General features: G+C 39.4%; 1 protein-coding gene across 1 annotated transcript in view; it reads right to left on the bottom strand.

Annotated features, from left to right (window-relative positions):
* LOC132383331 (CUB and sushi domain-containing protein 1-like) overlaps positions 1-20,442 on the bottom strand; it is a 474,994-nt gene that overhangs the window by 283,265 nt on the left and 171,287 nt on the right. Inside the window, exons 15-16 of the mRNA XM_059954233.1 lie at positions 16,234-16,372; positions 12,660-12,847 (exon numbers count right to left, since the gene is read on the bottom strand). Coding sequence (XP_059810216.1) covers positions 12,660-12,847; positions 16,234-16,372 — 327 coding nt within the window. The remainder of the gene's footprint in view (positions 1-12,659; positions 12,848-16,233; positions 16,373-20,442) is intronic.

Genomic DNA, 20,442 nt, shown 5'->3' with positions numbered 1-20,442 from the left:
TGTAAATGCTGTTAGAAATTTTCACTGTCAATCATTCTCACCTTTCTGTGAAAAAAATTCTAGGTAATGAAGAGTAAATAGAAATTGGAAAGGATGATTGATGTAAATCTCAATTTTTATTTCCAGTTGATTTGTAAAATGGAATTCTGGCAAATAGATTTGTTCCTTTGCAGGATTTTTGACAATTAAGCTCATAAGAGGCTCTCACAGTGAGAGCTCTGAGAAAGACTGTAATATACTGTTGTTTTCCGTAGGAGTCTGCGGAGATTCGGCATGACATCAAAAACCTTGACATACTTCTATAAATGAAAAGTGGAAAGTGTACAGGCCGGCTGCATTATTGCCTGGTATTATGGGAACACCAATGACTTTGAACAGAATATCCTACAAAAGATTGTGGATTTGGCACAGCATATCAAAAGTGACGTTTTCCCAAACATTGAGCACATCTACGTGAAACGTTGTAGAAACGCAGCATCCATCCTTAAAGATCCTCACCACCCAGGCCATGCTCTTTTCTCACTGCTGCCATCTGATAGAAGGTACAAGCGCCTCACGACTTGCACCACCAGATTCAAGAACAGTTACTTACTACTCTCAACCAACAAGCTCTTGAACAAAGGAGGATAATGATGCTCATCTATTGAGTTGTTCCCACAACCAATTTTCTCACCTTAAGGACTCCCGATCTTGTTACTTCCTGCTGTCATTATGTATTGCTATTTATTTATATTTGCATTTGCACAATTTGTTGTTTCTCTTCTCCCGCTTTTTCATTGACAATGGTTACAGTTGCTATTCTATAGATTTGCTGAATATGCCTGCAGGACAAAGAATCTCAGGGTTGTATGTGGTGACATGTATGTACTCTGATAATAAATTTTACTTTGAACTTTTGAGATCCTAGTCTGGAAACGGGATACTATTTAAATCTATGTGTAGCTCTGAGATTATCCTAAAATCCATTACATTGTTTTGTGGTTTTCTTTTAAAGTTCAGTCCAGAAACACATTTCTGGACTCTGTAACGATGTCCTTAGCATCAAAATTGTGTACTTCATGATGCAGGGTACTATAGGGTTCAGGCTTATGGTTGTTTGTGGCGGTGGTGGAGGTGGAGGTGGCAGGCTACATTTTTAAGTGGTTTATATGAATTTAGTCATTGAGGTCAGAAATTAGTGCCCTCTTTTTGACTTCAATTTTTTTCAGAAAAGTTGAGTGTATTAATAGACTTAAATTGTATGCAGCTAAATGTGAATAAAAACTTCAATTTCTTGTAAAACTTGGATATAATTTATATTTATGCTTTTCTTGTAAATACTGCATATATGATGCTATGTACCTGTGATGTTACTGCAAGTACATTTTTCACTACAGCTGTGAATATGTCTGTAAACTCAGCCTTGACGTTGACTAAAAAAAAACCTCAATTGTTTCAGCATTATCCTAGACATTATTTCTGCTGCGACACTGCTTTGTGACTTATCCATTTTATCTGGAACCTGGGATGCTCAGAGTTGAACAAAGACCTCAAAACTGAAGTTGCTCTATGTTGGAAGTTCAAGCCATAAGGAGCATCTCCAAAATGTGACTATCATTTAATTTATTTAAATAATCAATAAAAAATAGGAAACTCAATGTTTTAAGAATGCCCTATGCAAAAATCCTTAGGCACACTGCAGTCTAAGCTTGTTACTTTGTTCATTTGCTCCACCACTCTGATTACCAGCTCAAAGTAAATATATTATCAAAGTACTGTACCCATCTGTATCATGTACAACCTCGAGAATCATTTTCTTCAGGGCGTACTCAATAAATCCATAATAAAAGAATAATCAAAACAGAAACAATGAAAGATCATACCAACCTGGGCATTCAACCAGTGCGCAATCAACCAGAGTGCAAAAGACAACAAATTGCAAATACAAATAGAAAGAAAAAAAAAATAATAAATAAATAAATAAATATTGAGAATATGAGATTAAGTGACCTTAGAATCCTCTTTGGTTGAAGAGGTAATAACTGTTCCTGAACTTGGTGGTATGAGGCCTGAGGTTCCTGTACCTTCTTCCTGATGGCAGCATTGAGAAGCAAGAATGTCCTATGTAGTGGGATACCCCAATGATGGATGTTGCTTTCCCATCACAGCATTCCGTGAGGATTTATTTCTATTTACTTATTTATTGAGATACTGTGCAGACCGGCCCTTTGAACTATGTGGCCTAACAACCCCCGATTTAACCTTAACCTAATCATAGGACAGTTTACAATGACCAAATGACTTATCAACTAGTACGTCTTTGGACTGTGGGAGGAAATCAGAGCTTCAGGGGAAACCCACGCGAGGAGCACATACAAATTCTTTAGAGACAGCAGCGGGAATTGAACCTGGGTCAAGCATTGTGCTAACCATTATGCTACTGTGCTGCCTTAATGGTGGGGATGTGCTCTGTGGTGGGGAGGGCTTTATTTGTGATGGACAGGGCATTATCCATTATTTTTTATAGGATTTTCAAGTCAAGGGCATTGGCGTTTCCAAACCAGGCCATGATGCAGCCACTTAATCTACTCTCCAATAGTGTATTTTGATTATTCCTGAATTCCAGCCAAGGTAGTTGGGTACTGCAGCTGAGAGCTTTTTGTCCCTGTGGAATGCTGCTCTCTAACAAACTTGTTCAATTGTTTATTGTATGTGAGTAATATGCCCAACTAAAACTGTTTACTGCCAGTAATGCAAGAATAGTTCAAGTTATATTTGGAAGCATGCAAACAGTCTCTATGTTTACTTATTGAAATGACTCTGAACTTTTGAGATGCTAATTATCAACCTGATACACAGGCGGCATATAATACCAGAGGACTGCAACAAAAGGGGCGACATTCAGAGTTTTACTGCTCTTGTAGATGAAGCATAGAGAGCTGAACTAACCCAAAGCAGAGATGAAAAATCACCCACTTTGAAGGACGTAATATCATTGCTGACAGTTTGTGTTCTATAACATTACATAATACTAAGAGAACATCTCTAAAATGAATTAGGACAGCAAGGAAGGAAATTGATGCTTCAATCTAAAACTTAAAAGTAACTAGATATCAATTATTATGTTAAAACCACAGGTATTGCCTGTTTCATTCAATCTGAAATTGACTGGAAGGATTTATGAAAAAAAGTGTAATTTTCTCACTGGATATTGAGAACAAGATAGTTACTCCCAACATACCTGTCTTTGACCTACTGCAGATATTTCCACCCTTTGAGGGAAAGTGCCAGACTAGTGCCAATTTGATGAAGCAGAATACATCAAATTTGATTCTACTGAAATGACCTCTTTTGTTATTAACTATTTCTGGGTACAGAACACTAGAAAATCTTACATTTGGAATAATTCAAGAGTTTGAGACTTCCCCAGACAGGATAACAGAAAATGCTGGAAATGTTCAGCAGGCCAGTGTTAATGCTTAGTATTGATCTTCTATCACTCGGACAAAGGTTTATGGCCCAGAACACTATGTTTGCACACTGCCCTATGATCATACCTGTCCTACAAAGTATTTACTTCAGTATTTCTTAGTTTTATTTCAGATTTTCGGCAGCTGCTGAATTTTGCTTTCATATGATGGCAAAGATGCTGCCAAAAATAAGAATCTCTCATTTATTCAGAACTAGATTGTAATACACAAATTTAATCCCAGAAGCTACCTAGTTCAAATCTCATCCTACTTTCATTTTAATCAATCCCATATTTCCTCCCAACTCATTCCCTCCTTCTCTTTCTCTTTCTCTCTTCATACAAAGCCTAAAATCTGGGGCAGCTACCAATTTAAAACTACAGACACGACCTATGTGAAGGCAGAGATCATCTGCAGGGCAATTTTAGGGTAATCAATGCAAGCATGAAACAGTACGAGAGTTCAATCAAATTGCTTTATAAAAAAATCTTCACGTATATTCCTACATTTCAAGAGTTCCTCTAGTATTCACTACTGTGGCACTTACTTGCGTGACAATTAAAGCAAAGCTCAGAGCAATTTTAGAAACATCCCCTACAGTTCCAACAACTTCCCTTTATCTCAGCTACCTCCTCCACATTAGAGAGATAAAAAGAGTAGCATTTATTTAGATATTTACATTTGAAGTCAGAAGTTTACATACATTTAGGTTGAAGTCATTAAAACTCATTGTTTAACCACTCCACAGATTTCATATTAGGAAACTATAGTTTTGGCAATACGTTGAGGACATCTACTTTGTGCATGACATGAGTAATTTTTCCAACAATTATTTACAGACAGATTATTTCACTTTTAATTGACTATATCACAATTCCAGTGGGTCAGAAGTTTACAAACAAAATCAAAAGAAATCAGCCAAGACCTCAAAGAAAAAATTTGTGGACCTCCACAAGTTTGGTTCATTCTTGGGAGCAATGTCCAAATGCCTGAAGGTACCATGTTAATCTGTACAAACAATAATACACAAGTACAAACACCATGGGACCATGGGACTATACTGCTCAGGAAGGAGACGCATTCTGCCTCCTACAGATGAACGTACTTTGGTGCAAAAAGTGCAAATCAATCCCAGAACAAGACAAAAGGACCTTGTGAAGATGCTGGAGGAAACAGGTACTTGTCTACAGTAAAGCAAGTCCTATATCAACATAACCTGAAAGGCTGCTCAGCAAGGAAGAAGCCACTGCTCCAAAACTGCCTAAAAAAGCCAGACTACAGATTGCAAGTGCACATGGGGACAAAGATCTTACTTTTTGGGGAGATGTCCTCTGGTCTGATGAAACAAAAATTGAACTGTTTGGCCATTATGGCCATCGTAATGTTTGGAGGAAAAAGGATGAGACTTGCAAGCCAAAGAATACCATCCCAGCCGTGAAGCATGGGGTCGGCAGCATCATGCTGTGGGGGTGCTTTGCTGCAGGGGGGACTGGTGCACTTTACAAAATATATGGCATCATGAGGAAGGAAAATTATGTGGACATATTGAAGCAACATCTCAAGACATCAGTCAGGAAGTCAAAGCTTGGTCTCAAATGGGTCTTCCAAATGGACAATGACCCCAAGCATACCTCCAAAGTTGTAGCAAAATTGCTTAAAGACAACAAAGACAAGGTATTGGAGTGGCCATCACAAAGCCCTGACCTCAATCCGATGGAAAATTTGTGGACAGAGCTGTGCTAGCAAGGTGGTCTACAACCCTGACTCAGTTATACCAGTTCTGTCTGGAGGAATGGAACAAAATTTCAGCAGCTTATTGTGAGAAGCTTGTGGAAGGCTACCCAAAACGTTTGACTCAAGTTAAACAATTTAAAGGCAATGCTACCGAATACTAACAAAGTATTTGTAAACTTCTAACCTACTGGGAATGTGATAAAAGAAATAAAAGCTGAAAAACTATTCTCTCTACTATTATTTTGACATTTCACATTCTTAAAATAAAGTAGTGATCCTAACTGACCTAAAACAGGGAATGTTTTCTAGGATTAAATGTCAGGAATTGTGAAAAACTGAGTTTAAATGTATTTGGCTAAGGTGTGTGTAAACTTCTGACTTCAACTGTAGATAACCTCGGGACTGCTCAAAACTCTTTACCATCAACTAAATGATTTTTGAAATACAACTACTTCTACAAATGAAAACGTGGTAACTAATTTGTGTAAATCAAATTCGATAAAAAAACAGATTAATTATGCTAATTAGTTTGTTGAGCTCAGTTGGAGTATTAATTTGACCAAGGTGCCAACGATAATCAGTCTCCTGCTGTTCTTCGAAGTTGCAATATAGAATCAGAGGAAAGCTTCACCTTGGTCAGATCAGTGTCCTTTTAACTCCACCTAAGTCACTTCATCTCCATTATTTATCCCAACAGTTCCAATAACTGCTTTAGATATAGCTCACTTGATCCTGTGTCCAGTAGGGCATTGGCACGTGCATATCTGATGCCTACCAGAAATAGCAGATCATTCACACCATCAGCATTATACTATCAATTTGGAACTGGCCAAATCCCTTTCTTAATGTACAATTATCCAGGGGTGGTAATAGGGATAAGCTCCCACCACCTATTAAATGATCCCAATGTTGTGCGCCTCAAATAGCCACTGACAACCAAGTTCAGCTCCAAGTCTTCACGTATGGCTTAGCTATTAAGCCCAGTGGAATTGTTCCTACTGTGGTTACTGACACCTTAAAACCAGTTCTTTCAGGCAGAAGGGATTCGTCAGCTTTGGTCAACTCATTTAGGAGGAGGAAAACCCTGATCTCAAACCTCCGCTGCCTTGCAGCTATATCCACACATGGAGAAGGCTTTGGGAGTAAACTTTGAGGGAAAAGTCTAGAACAACACACACAAAATGCTGGTGGAACACAGCAGGCCAGGCAGCATTTATAGGGAGAAGCGCTGTCGATGTTTCGGGCCAAGACCCTTCATCAGGACGAAGGGTCTTGGCCCGAAACGTCAACAGCGCTTCTCCCTATAGATGCTGCCTGGCCTGCTGTGTTCCGCCAGCATCTTTTGTGTGTTGTTCGAATTTCCAGCATCTGCAGGTTTCCTCGTGTTTGCAGGGAAAAATCTAGAGCTGGATTCCCTAACGCAGTCCTTCATTGAGTTCATTGCTGACTGGCAACTCCTGTGACATTGCTGGTGCCAAATTGTATCAGTCTCTTCACTGGCCGTTCTTTTTGGGTCATCAGATGCATGGTGGGGGAGCTTTCAAATGGGTAACAGCTTACTTTCAACATTATACTGTTTGTGTAGCTAGGCAGCTAGGATGCAATATCCGTTGTCAACCCTGATCAAAAGAGGTCAAAGAATGTACAGCCAATAACATGTCTCCATCTGCAAAACCCCTCTCCTCAACTGGATCACCTTTCTTTCTGGTTAGTTGTCCATTGTCTTTCTTCAGCTGATATTGTCAGGTAACAAGTACATGGACAATGAAGATGGACAACACCACAGAAGCTTAGGGACAATATTCTGGTTGCAATGCACAAGGTGTAGAGAACCCTGTTGCCAAGAGATATTGAGGCACTGATTAAGAAAAAGAAGGAGGTGAATAGCAGGTATAGGCAAGTAAAAACAACTGAAGTACTTGAAGTATAAGAAAGGCAAGAGAACACTTATGAAGGAAATCAAGAGGGCTAATTAAAGATGAGATAGCTCTCGCAGACAAGGTGAAGGAGAATCCTAAGGACATTTACAGATATACTAAGAGCAAAAGGATAAAAAGAAAGAGAAAAAAATTGGTCCTCTGGAAGATCAGAAAGGTAATCTATGCATGGAGCTGAAGGAGTTGGCGGAGATCTGAAATGGATTTTTTTTGCATCTGTATTTACTTAGGAGACAGACACAGAGTCTATAGAATTGAGGCCAAACAACAGCGAGGTCATGGACCCTATTCAGACTACAGAGGAGGAGGTGTTTTCTGTCTTGGGGGAAATTAGGGTGGATAAATCCTCAGGGCCTGACACGTTGCTCTGTCAGACTCTGTGGGAGATAAGTGCAGAAATAGCAGGGGCCCTAGCAGAGATATTTAAAGCATCCTTCGCCACGGGTGAAGTGCCAGGGGATTGGAGGATTAGTAATGTTGTTCCATTGTTTAAGATAGGCTCTAAGAGTAAGCCAGGAAATTACAGGCTAGTGAGCTTGACATCAGCAGTGGGAACGCTATTGGAAGGTGTCTAAGGGACGGGATATGTAAGTATCTGGATAGACAAGGACTGGTTGAGGATAGTCGACATGTCTTTATGTGTGTTAGGCTGTGTCTAATCAATTCTATAGTTTTTCAAGGATGTTACCAGAAAAATTAATGAAGGTAAAAGCAGTGGATGTAGTCTACAAGGACTTTCGCAGGGCCTTTGAAATGATCCGGCATAGGAAGTTGGTCAAGAAGGTTCAGACACTTTGAATTCAAGATGAGGTAATTGGATTAGACAGTGGCTTTGTAGGAGAAGTTAGAGAGTGGTCATAGATGGTTGCCTCTCTGACTGGAGGTGTATTATTAGTGGTGTGCCACAGGGATCAGCGCTGGGTCCATTGTTACTTGTCATCTATATCAATGATCTGGATGATGATCAACAAATTTGTTAATGACACCAAGATTAAGTTGCAGTGGACAGCAAGGAAGACTGGAAGACTATCCTACTATTGCCGTAGGATATGGACCAGCTAGAAAACTGGGCTGAAAAATGGTAGATGGAATTTAATGCAGATAATTATGAGGTGTTTATGCCGGCTGGTGGCATAGTGGCATCAGCACTGGACTTTGAGTTGAGAGGTCCCGAGTTCGAATCCGGCTGGCTCCCTTGCACGCTCTCCATCCGTGCCTGGGTTGACTGTTGAGCTAGCAACTCGACCTCAAAAAATACCTGGCGGGGCATGGGCTCCGCCAGGTTTCAGATGCCCAAGATGAGTATGATGAGCAGTCAACCAAAAAGCTTGTCATGATGGTGGGAGTTAAGGGCGCACGCGCACACACACATACACACACAATTATGAGGTGTTACAACTTGGAAGGTCAAAATAGCGAAGGTATTACACAGTGAGCAGTAGGGCATTGAGGAGAGTGGTGGAGTTTCTGGGAATACAGATCTGTAATTACTTGAAAGTGGCATTACAGATAGATAGGGTGGTAAAGAAAGTTTTCGGCACATTGACCTTCAGAAATCAAAGTAATGAGTACAGGAGTTGAGATATTATGTTGAAATTGTATAAGATGTTGGTGAGGCCTAGTTTGGAATATTGTGTGCAATTTTGGTTACCTACCTACAGGAAAGATATAAATAAGACTGAAAAAATGTAGAGAAAATTTAGAAAATTTTCCTGGAACTTGAGGATCAGAGTTACAGGGAAAGGTTGAATAGGTTAGGACTGTATTCCCTAGAATGTAGAAGATTGAGGAGAGATTTGATAGAGGTATACAAAATTATGAGGGGCATAGATAGGGTAAATACGAGCAAGTTTTGTTCCACTGAAATTGGGTGAAACAACAGCTAGATGTCAAGGGTTAAGAGTGAAAGGTGAAATGCTTAACAGGAAAATGAGGGAAACTTCTTCAGTCAGAGTGTGCTGAGTGTATAGAATGAAAAGAAAGTGCAAATGGTAGATATGTAATAAAACAGAGAGTTTAAGGTAAAAGAGCCCCTAGGGGAAAGTAATCATAATATGATCGATTTCATTCTGAAATTTGAAAAGGAGAAGCTAAAATCATATGTATCAGTGCTGCAGTGCAGTAAAGGGAATTACAGAGGCATGAGAGAGCTATAGGTTGACTCAATATAGAACCTAATGGGTAAGGGTAAGTATGACCTGTTATAGCACTCTTTGGAGAGGCACAGTTGTCCTAGTCCATTACTAAAGATACTAGCAGAATCGTGGAAGTTCCAGGTGTTACGGGGCATAAAGTGTATGAAGTTACGATTACTAGAGAGAAGGTTCTTGGGAAATTGAAAGATCTGAAGGTAGATAACTCACCTGGACTAGATGGTGCACACCCCAGAGTTCTGAAAAAGGTGGCTGAAGCGATTGTGGAGGCATCACTAATGATCTTTCAAGAATCACTACATTCTGTAATCGTTCCAGAAGACTGGAAATTTGCAAATGTCACTCCACTCTTCAGGAAGGGAGAGAAGCAAAGAGAAGAAATTATAGGCCAGTTAGTCTGACCTCAGTGGTTGGGAAGTTGTTGGAGTTGATTATTAAGGATGAGGCCTCAGTGTACTTGGAGGCAGTAATAAAATAGGCCATAATCAGCATGATTTACTCAAGGGAAAATTTTACTTGACAAATATGTTAAAATTCTTTGAAGAAATAGCAAGCAGGATAGACAAAGAAAAGTCAGTTGATGTTGTGTACATAGATTTTCAGAAGACCTTTGAAAAGTTGCCACACGAAGCAGCTTAACAAGTTATGAGACAATGGTGTTACAGGGTTCAAAGGAAGTTCACAAAAATGATTCCAGGTTTGAATGGCTTGTCATATAAAGAGTGCCAGATGGTTCTAGGACTGTATTCACTAGAATTCAGAAAAATGAGTGATGGCGTCATTGAATCCTATCGAATGGTAAAAGATCTTGATAGAGTGGATGTGGAGAAGATGTTTCTTATGGTGGGAGAGTCTAAGATCAGAGAACATAGCCACAGAATAGAGAAGTGTCCTTTTAGTACAGAGATGGGGAGGAATTTCTTTCACCAGAGTGGTGAATCTGTAGAATTCTTTGCCACAAGCAGCTGTAGAGGTCAAGTCTTTGTGTATATTTAAGACAGAAGTTGATAGTTTCTTGATTGCTCAGGGCATGAAGGGATACGGGGAGAAGGCAGGAGATTGGGGCTGAGAGAAAGATTGGATAAGCCGTGATGAAATGGTGGAGCAGACTTGATATGCCAAATGATCTAATTCTGTTCCTGTGCCTTATTGACTCTCTTATGGGTCTAATTTAATCATTTAAGAGAAATTTAGATAAGATGGATGGGAGGGTTATATGGATGGGAGGGTTATATGGATGGGAGGGTTATAGAGGGCTATGGTCCTGGTGCAGACTAATGGTTCATCATGGACTAGATGGATTGAAGGGTCTGTTTCTGTGCTTAAGTATTCTATGACTGTATGACAATTGTACACATGCTTGCACGGATGGGCATACATTTTAGGATATTTGTACAACTCAGAAACTGAGCAAGATGCCACACCAATCAGAAGAAAGTATTAGATGGTGATGATGAAGATAGGGCAGGAAGGTTTACACAGTGATAAAATCTTTGGCCAAGGTATATTGACGGTCATAATTTCAAAGAGCAATTCCCTTCACACCATTGAGAAGTCAAATTTGAGATGCAATTGTACAATGAGTTTTTGTGTCTGCTGCAGTCACCTGCTCTCTGGGATGTTGAATGGATTAAAGCACCACTGGATATATTTTACTTCACGCTTGCCATTCATAAATTCAAGGTGTGGCGTATATCTCCAGCCAACCAGCACAGCCTGTTACTATCATGTTAATAAGCTGGCAGGGTAAGGTTTTGTGTGATGCCTGAATCAGTTACAATAGATGTGCATTAATCTGAAATAAGAATTGACTTTGCTGTCTTTTAATTGGCCTCTGCTATGTCTCACGGGTATCAGTTGGTTTCAGTGTCAAGTTAATTTCTCTTTAAATGAGCTCAGTCTCTCTGACAGTTAGCCTGGGGGCTCCGACGACTACAGTGACTGCACAGTGCATTTCAGTGTGTTCCACCTTTCTGAACCTGGGCACAGTGCGACTGAAGTGTGGAGCACAATGGGGGTTAGTTGACAAAGAGCTGACCTCCCACTTATTCCCAAAGTGATCATGGTATTCAGGCACAATCCAGTAACAAACTGTGCTAAAGAGTTTGTAATACTTCGCAGCTGATCCCTCCTATTTATACTAATCCAGCACTGTCTCATTCATTTCAGTGAAATTACCTCCCTTCACTAAATTGGAGGTTTAATTAAAAAATATATACTGTATATGTAAGACATATGTATCTAGATCTATCAATGTATACAGTATCTATCTATACATGTATATATCTATAAAAATTTATGCATATATGTTACTTATTTATGTAGATATATACATGCATAGATAGAAAGATATCAATATAGATAAATATATTAAGGTATGTAGATATATACATACATTTAATGGCAACATTATTAAGTTCACCTATACACCTGCTTGATAATGCAAGTATCTAATCAGCCAATCATGTGACAGCAACTCAATGCATGCAGATATGGTCAAGAGGTTCAGTTTTGGTTCTAACTCCTATGAACAGTGAAAGGGGTCTTAGTTTCTTCTGTCTGAAATCTTGTTGCCGCTCACTAATCTCTCTCAGAATGACCACAGTTATGAGGCTATCAGTGTGCTGGGAACCACATGGCCTAAACTGGGAAATGCAGCTGTGGGCATCACAAGACAGGTGAGTGCAAGGTGCAGGATGGGTTCACTGCAATCTTGTCCAATGTCATTCAAGCCTTTGCCTTCCAAATGGAAAACATACTATATCATTCATAAAACTCTTGACTCCACTAATCCAGAAATTTGAAGCAAAGCATGTGGACCAGGATGGTATAAATGGACCAATCCCACTTCTGAAACATTCTTGTGAAAATATGGACATCACAGCTCAGCATCTGTATTGTTCCCTTTTGCCTCTTTTCCTTGTAGTAGGAGGCATTACTATCAGATGTATGTTTAACTTACTAAGAAATTGCAAGAATAGCAATGTTTCAATCATATTTGATTATATTTTATATTTTAAAGTAGTATCATCAACTTTCTTAGATTCTTTCCTTTCCCCCTGTCCACTGCAGATTGGCATCCAATACCTGCCCAACAATCTCCCCAATTCCATTCATAGATGATACTGACTAGCTTCTTTTTTAGGAGCACATCAGAAGCATTCACCACCACCACCTTTCTTTTGGAGCTAATTAACTGGTACTATCCACAGCCCAGAAAAAAAGTAATTATTCTTTAAAACTCTGCACAAAATTTAAAGAAAATAATGAGTTTAGGTGTGTCAATATATTTTTGCATGCAAGGTTTGTCCATTAGCACTCTACCTTGGGTATTGGTAAAAGTAGTACAAATTAATTATTTTACTGTTTAAAGGAAAATGTGTTACCCTTATATTTAAGGACAAATCCCATCATGCTGACAGAGGCATCACTCCGAAAGGCCAGAAAGAGGCTGTTGCTGCTGCTTTCTATTCTGTCAGGCACCTGCAAGCCTTGGAAGCTACCAATCAGTGGACTGAGAGAGTCTGGTCCATCATAGATATGAAGGAAGTCATAGCCTGGTTCTACATTGAAGCTGAAAGAAAAGAGAAGGAATTAGATTCAACATAATGTTGAAGACTTTGTCAAGTACAATGGGGATACTTTTGATGACGAGAACATTTGCAGACACTGGAAATCCAAGCAACACACCAAAACTGCTGGAGGAACTCTGCAGGCCAGCATCAGCCCTGATGAAGGGTCTCAGCCTAAAATGTTGACTGTTTACTCTTTTCCATAGATCCTGGCTGGCTTGATGAGTTCCTCCAGCATTTTGTGTGTGTTGCTGGGATATTTTTGAAGTATGCTTCACGACCCAGTTTCTATTTACCAAGAGCAGCAGAGGTCTTAGTGCTTAGGTATCAAAACACATTAAAAGAAATACTTCTGAAAGAAATCACATTAAAAGAAATATTTTGCCTTGTTTAATTGTCAGGATTACCACAAATAAGTTACTTTTATTATTTTGCAAAAAACAATTTTTATGTTTGTCTTTATTAATTCTTCCACTCACCATGGTTGAACTATTTTGCCTCCATTGCAAAAAAAACCTAGCCTTTTTACATTGACATACAGAATCAGAATTGGAGACAGGTTTAATATCACTGGCAAATGTCATGAAATTTGTTGTCTTTGAGGAAGCAATACAATGCAATACATAATAAAAGAGAAAACTGTGAATTACTGTTTGTATATAAGTACTATATAGTTAAATTTAGTAAGTAATGCAAAAATCGAAATCAAAAAGTAGTGATGTAGTGTTCATGGGTTCAATGTCCATTCAGAAGTCTGATGGCAGAGGTGAAGAAGTTGCTCTTGAATCGTTGAGTATATGCCTTTATGTTGATGTACCTCCTTCCTGATGGTACTAGTGAGAACAGGGCATGTCCCGGGTGAAGAGGGTCCTTTGTGATGGATACTACCTTTTTAAAGCATTTCTCCTGAAGATATCCTGGAGACCAAGGAGGTTATTGCCCATGATGGAGGGTGATTACGTTTATAACTCTCTGCAGTTTATTTCAATCCGGTGCAGTAGCACCTCCCTCCCCCAATACCAGACGGTGGTGCAGCCAGTTGGAATGCTCTCCACAGTACAAATGTAGAAATTTGCACATGACTTTGGTGACATAACAGACCTCCTCAAACTAAAAATGAAATATAGCAGTTTCTTTGTGAACTGCATCAATATGTTTGACCTAGGGTAGATCCTCAGAGATATTGACACTCAGTAAAAATGTAAAAGTATGTGTGAAGAATAGAAAGGAAAGTTACATTCTCTAAGTATTTTTTATATGATAAGGGAGGCTCTGAATCTTTTTTTTTTCACATTCAGAGGCGTATTCCTAAATCCTCCTCCATTTTGGAGCAAAATCTGGAGTGATATTAGCATATGACATTGATTATAGCTTGAACATGGTACTCCTGAAATGGATAATATGGCTATCTAATATAAATGTCAGCTTACAAAAGAGCCAGTGCAGACTTGATGGGCTGAATCCTCTCCTTCAGTGCTGCATTGTTTCTTCAAGTTATCAAGGAACTCTAAAATGATAGAGGCCAATTGGCTGCTGTTGTTGTAGAATATGGAGAGCCCTGAAATACTACAGCGTGAGGGTGTATCAAAGGAATAAACAACTGAAAGGAGAAATGAAAAAAAATGAAGTTAAGGGAAAGAAACAAGGAGTGTTCGGAAACAAAATAGGTGTGCAAAAGAATTCAGAAGAGAGAGAAAGAAGAAAAAAGAAGAAAAGTAAAGAAAGAAGGTGGAAAGTTCTGCCTAGCCACATTATTAAGCGATAATTATGGAGGAACTGGGTATGTCAAAAGTTTTGAAAATAAAATCTAAAACTTTTACTTATGTTCTTTGTCTTTAAGAATAGATTATATGAATTGAGCTTATGCAGGAAACATTTACACATTTGTCTTGATTTTTATAACTTTGTTGCAGGGAAGTCTTTACTACCTCTCAGTAAGCATTTTTGTTGAGCAAAGTATATAACAAGGAATAATTAGAAAGGACCCATTCAACATGAGAATATCTGACTACAATCAAAGATTTTTTTCTTCACTTGAAATGAAGTCCTATTTTCAATCCACAAGGAATTCAATGAAGTGAAGTATGCAAATTCACTAGTATTTCAATTTCAATGATTTTTGTGGAACAGAAGTAAAATATTGATTATTCGCACCTGATATTTTTCCACTTTGCCCAGGTCTAACAAGACAGTAATAATTGGCGTTACGCAATACTGTTCAAGTCAACAGACCACAGTTGTTTATCAAGGTTTCAGCAGGAGATAATGCCTGTGACATCTACATCATTCCAGGATGCAAACTCCTGTTGAGGAAAGGTCACAATGCCATCCTCCAGCTGCCTATCGAACTATTACTCTGGCACTTCCTAATTAGTATGTTGCAAAACCAGCGTGATAAAACTGTAATCATTAAAAATAGAAACACACTTCTGTATTTCTGAGGAATTTACAGATTTAGAAATTGTATGTGCAATTTACACCTTTACATTTGAATTCATTATAATTTTTTTTAAATGGGTAAAACGTGACATTCAGCAGATCTTAGAATTATTCATTTTTGCCTTCTATATTGACTGTATACACAGTGAAAAAGAAACCTCTCCTCTGTTATACATGTGAAACAAATGATAGGTTGTGCACTTATATTGAACTGATGTACGTGCATGAACTCTGCATCTAAAATCTGATTTGCTTAACTTGAACAGAACAGACAAAACACTACCATGGCAATTTGAGCTCCGGAGCTAAAGTGCATCATGTAATTCCTGCAATGGCTTGCTCGCTTTCTAGTTCTGAAGAAAAATAATGGTGTACCGTCTAATATTTAGAATTTCATCTTATGGACTTGTCACAACACAAGACTAATGTTTCAATAATAATAGAAATTATTGCAAAAAAAAAACGGTTATTTGGTTCATTGTGTTCACACAGGTCTTTGGAAAAGGAATGGCTTGGTCTCCATTTTCCTGTAAGTTCCTCAATTTCAATCACTTGTCCAATTCTCATTTAGAACATAGAACGGTACAGCACAGTACAGGGTCTTCAGCCCAAGATCTTGCGCTAACCTTTAACCTACTCTGAGACCAGTCTAAACCTTCCACCCCACATAGCCCTCCATTTTCCTGTTATCCTATCTAAGAGCTTTTAAATGTCCCTAATGTACAGTATCTTATCTATCACAACCCCATTCACCTCCTACTCTCTTTGTAAAAAGAATTGCCTTTGACATCGCCACTACATTTTCATCCCAATACCTTCATTAGCCTCCATGTAGTAGACATTTCTGCCTGGGACAAATGTCTTTGGCTGTCCATTCTATTGACATCTCATCGTTTGGTACACCTCGAACAATTCACTTTTAGTTACCTCACATTGACGAAAAACTTACCTCTGAAATGTCAGGGCAATAACATAATCAGGTGAAACCGTCACTTTCCAATCGCACTCCTTGCTGTGAGGATAGGGTTCTGGATAAAATGGAGAGAGGATAATTCCTGAGGGCCCAGTTAGATTCCCTCCACAAGGAGCTGGGAAAATGAAAAGTAAGTATGAATTAGATCGACCTTAACTTAGTTAATAAGGAAGTATAAAAATATAATAGATGTGCTGTATGAAAAGTAAGTTGTTTCAAGCAATGTTTCATCTCAATCTTTTACGTCAGGGAGCTCCCCCTTTTAGGGCAAATGATGTTCATGTAGGTTTGTTCAGCAGTTTGCAAGGCCTTTGCCAGGATTACTTTCCTTTGTCAACTGCTTCTCCAACAATTCTTAAAGGCAAATTCTCTATGCTTGCCACAATTAATTCCACAGGCACTAATTACCTTCAGCACATTGCAGGAGTCTGTGTGTGCACTTTATGCACTCTGAGACGAGCATGGACAACAAACTGTATTGTTTAAGGCATCTAGCAACATCTGGCACATTATATGTAAATGTAGGGCCTGCGACTATTGAAGACTGCTTCCCAGAATTGTTGAGCAACCTCAGTATGTCAACTCTGGAGATATTGTCCACCAGCTCTTCAGGGTGTCAGTCACATAAGTTGTTTTGTCAAAAAAAAAACTTCTTTTTTGGAGAAGATTCTGGATGTCCAACAAGATTTGGTCCCAATATCTGCAGGCCATTTTGATCCACTTACACACTTCAACCCCTCTTACTCACTAGTGTATAAAGATTTGTCAAATGCACACAAGTGAGGAATCCCTTTGACAACATGCACTTGCAGGGAGGTGTTAAAGAACTAGCCTCTTGAAAGCACTGATAGGCCATAAGAAGTAGGTGCCCACCACAGCTATTACATTTCATTGGCCTCCCAGAGTAGTGTGTATTGGTTGGTAGAACCTTATATTTAATGATGCCTTTTACATATCTCTCTGTCTCTACCTCTCTCGTTCAATCATAGCTTTCAATATTTACATTGCATGATGGTACAGATGCATTTCCCACAGTTCACAGGTTCTAAAATAATGCTCCCGCTACGAATCTCAGCAGTCAGCTCAACAACCATCTGCTGTGTGTTGGTATATGTCAGACATCGCCATGCCGTTTACACGAAGACATCCATCATTTGGTAACGGAATGTGTGGCGACACTATGTGGTTGTATTGTTTGCTAATTTAAATGATGCGTTTCACTGTATGTTTTGATGAACATGTGATTAATGAATCTGAATCTCTTTGCACATCTGTTTCCTTCCAAGAATTCCTTGGTAAACAGTTACAGGTAAGAAATATGGGAGAAAGAAGTGGCATATGGAACTTGAAGAGGTTTTGTTTCATGTCCATGCCTTTGTTAGAAATACTCTAGTCAGAACAATAGCTCTTTAAAATAAATTGGTGTTAAACCTGGGTTTTATGAGGACAAAATGTTTAAAATCATGAGAGGAATCGATAAGGTGGGAAGTGACAGCTTTTCCTCAGGGTAGAGGAGATCACAACTGGGAGACACAGATTTAGGGAGAGAGGGAAAAGATTTTAAAGGGACCTTTTTCCACACAGAGGGTGGTGAGTATATGGAAAGGGGTGCCGGAAGAAGGAGTTGAACCAGGTACTATAGTATCAATTGAAGGTAAAAGAGGATCAGTTTTATTTTCATGCGTACATGAGAATATACAGTGAAATGCATTGTTTACATCAATGACTGACACAGTCCAAGGATGTGCTGGGACATCCCATAGTTGTTGCGATGCCTCTGGCGCCATTTAAGAAGCACTTGGATAGGTACAGGAGGACCGCAGCTGAAAGTGATATGGGCCAAACACAGGAAATTGGGACTAGGTGGTGGGCACTGTGGTCAACATGGATACGCACTGAGGAAACTGGGACTAATTGGGTGGGCAATGTTGTTGATATGGACATGGCCTGAGAAATTTGGGCCTAGCTGGGTGGGCACAGTGTTCGACTGCACACAAGCTGAGGAATTTGGACTAGCTGGATGGGCAGCGTGGTTGACATGGGCACAGACGGAGAAAATTGGGACTAGTTGGGTGGGGAGCGTGGTCAATATGGATACGGCTGAGGAATTTGGACCTAGCTGGGTGGAAACAGTGGTTGCCATGGACACATGCTGAGCAAATTGGGACTCAGACTGAAGGGCCTGGATCCATGCTGTATTGCTCTCTGATTCTAAGAAAACTATAGCAACAGTTACACAAAAAGAAGACAACTAGCATAGATTACCACTGTGTAAGAGTAAACATAATCTTCTGTGATTCTTCGGGTCTGTCAGAAAGAATCAAAGAACAGAAGTGTAATGCTTCACTGAAAATGAAGAGCAGCGGAGGACAATGGTATACAAAATGATGCTAACAAAGTTGTACTCTTGAAATATTTTCGCTTTAAACCCACTCTTTCACCTTAGTTTATATTCCAACTCAAAAGTCATTCTAAACTTGCATTCAAAGAATGCAAAGATGCATTCTAAGCTTTCAGTATCTCAACTAAAATATAGAGAGATTATCCAGTACACTAGCACCCAAACTGATCATGGACTATTCAATCACGAGGAAATCTGCAGATGCTGGAAATTCAAGCAACACACACACAAAATGCTGGTGGAACTCAGCAGGCCAGGCAGCATCTACAGGAAGAAGCACTGTCGACATTTCAGGCCGAGACCCTTCGTCAGGAATAACAGTGCGTCTTCCTGTTGATGCTGCCTGGCCTGCTGCCTTCCACCAGCATTTTGTATGTGTTGCATGCACTATTCAATACATTTTTTACCCTCCCTTTTCTATATTGAATCTCTAATATCCTTATTGCCTTTCAGTCTCAAAGATAGTAAGTATTCTTTTTAAAAGAGTGCAGATAGTGTTGCCTGGTTAATTGATTTTTGTGGCCTAGGCAAAATCAGACTTAAGGGAGAAACCTTAGTTAATTCTTCAGTGATGATAAAACCTGTACCACCAGTACATCTGAAATCAGATAAAGACAGAGAGTCACACAGAATAGAAATGTCTCTTTTACTCACTGAGATAAAGACGAAAAATGCTGGAAGCACAAAGCAGGTCAGGCAGAATCATTTGCAGGAGAAATAGGGTAATAGGGTTCACATTTCAAGTCGAGGATAAAACATTAAGAGTCTTCAGCCTGAAATGTTAACCCAGTTTCTCCTTCTACAGATGCTGCCTGAATAGTGAGGCAGTTTCTCTTTTCTTTCAGCTTCCTGAACCCGTGGGTGTTTGACTGTCAGCACAGGATGGAACTATTATGGTGGCCTTTCTGCTCAGTGTGTCTCTGCAGCTCATTTCTTTTCATCCATTCAAGGGATATGGGATTTGCAAGCGGAGCCAGCACTTAGTTGACCATGTCAAGTTGCTGTGGAGGTGAGCCACCTTGCCTTGAGGCATGGGTCGACCCACAATGACTTTTGGGAGAGTGTTCATGGATTTTGAACCAGCAATGGTGGAGGAGCTGCAATATGTTTCAAATCAGGATGGCACTTGGCTTGGAGGACAACTTCCAGATGGTCGGGTCTTCCCATTCAATTTGCTGCCCTTATATTTCTTGCAGGAAGTGGTTGTGAGTTTTAAAGGAGTTGTCTAAAGACTGGCTCGTTATAGTGCATCCTGTAGATGTTACAAACTGCTGCTACTTTGTCAATGGTGGAGTGAGTGAATTGTTGTTGATAGAGTGCCTATCAAGCTGTGTACTACAGTCTCTTAAGCTATAAAGAGGGCTCTAGGTCAAGTTAATCCACATTAAGGACAATGGATTGACACCTGGGTGACACCAGTTGTTACAAATGGCTTCTATTAAAATAAAATTAACCTCTTTTCTAGCGGCTAACCTAAATATGGTGGAATTGCGATCTACTCACCATATGGCCAACAGTCAAGGCCAAGTCAATCAAGCACAATGCATGGTAAATTATTAACAAAAATACAAAATCAACATGGTCGAATTGCAGATTTATGAACAAATTCATAGGGATGGATGAAATTGAGCCAAAAGCATTTGAGGAACAGTTGAGCAGATTTATACAGTTGGAAGCCATTCAACCCACTGAGACCGTGCTAGCTCCTCACAGAGCTTCGAAGCATCCTCCCCTTTAGCATGATATCCAATGTCTCTCAACTCTGCTTTTAGTATTTTGTCTCC

This window comes from Hypanus sabinus, chromosome 30 (genome assembly GCF_030144855.1).
Source record: "Hypanus sabinus isolate sHypSab1 chromosome 30, sHypSab1.hap1, whole genome shotgun sequence".
Classification (NCBI taxonomy): Eukaryota; Metazoa; Chordata; class Chondrichthyes; order Myliobatiformes; family Dasyatidae; genus Hypanus; species Hypanus sabinus.
Note: the sequence above shows the minus strand (reverse complement) of the source record. Positions and strands in the feature narration are given on the sequence as shown.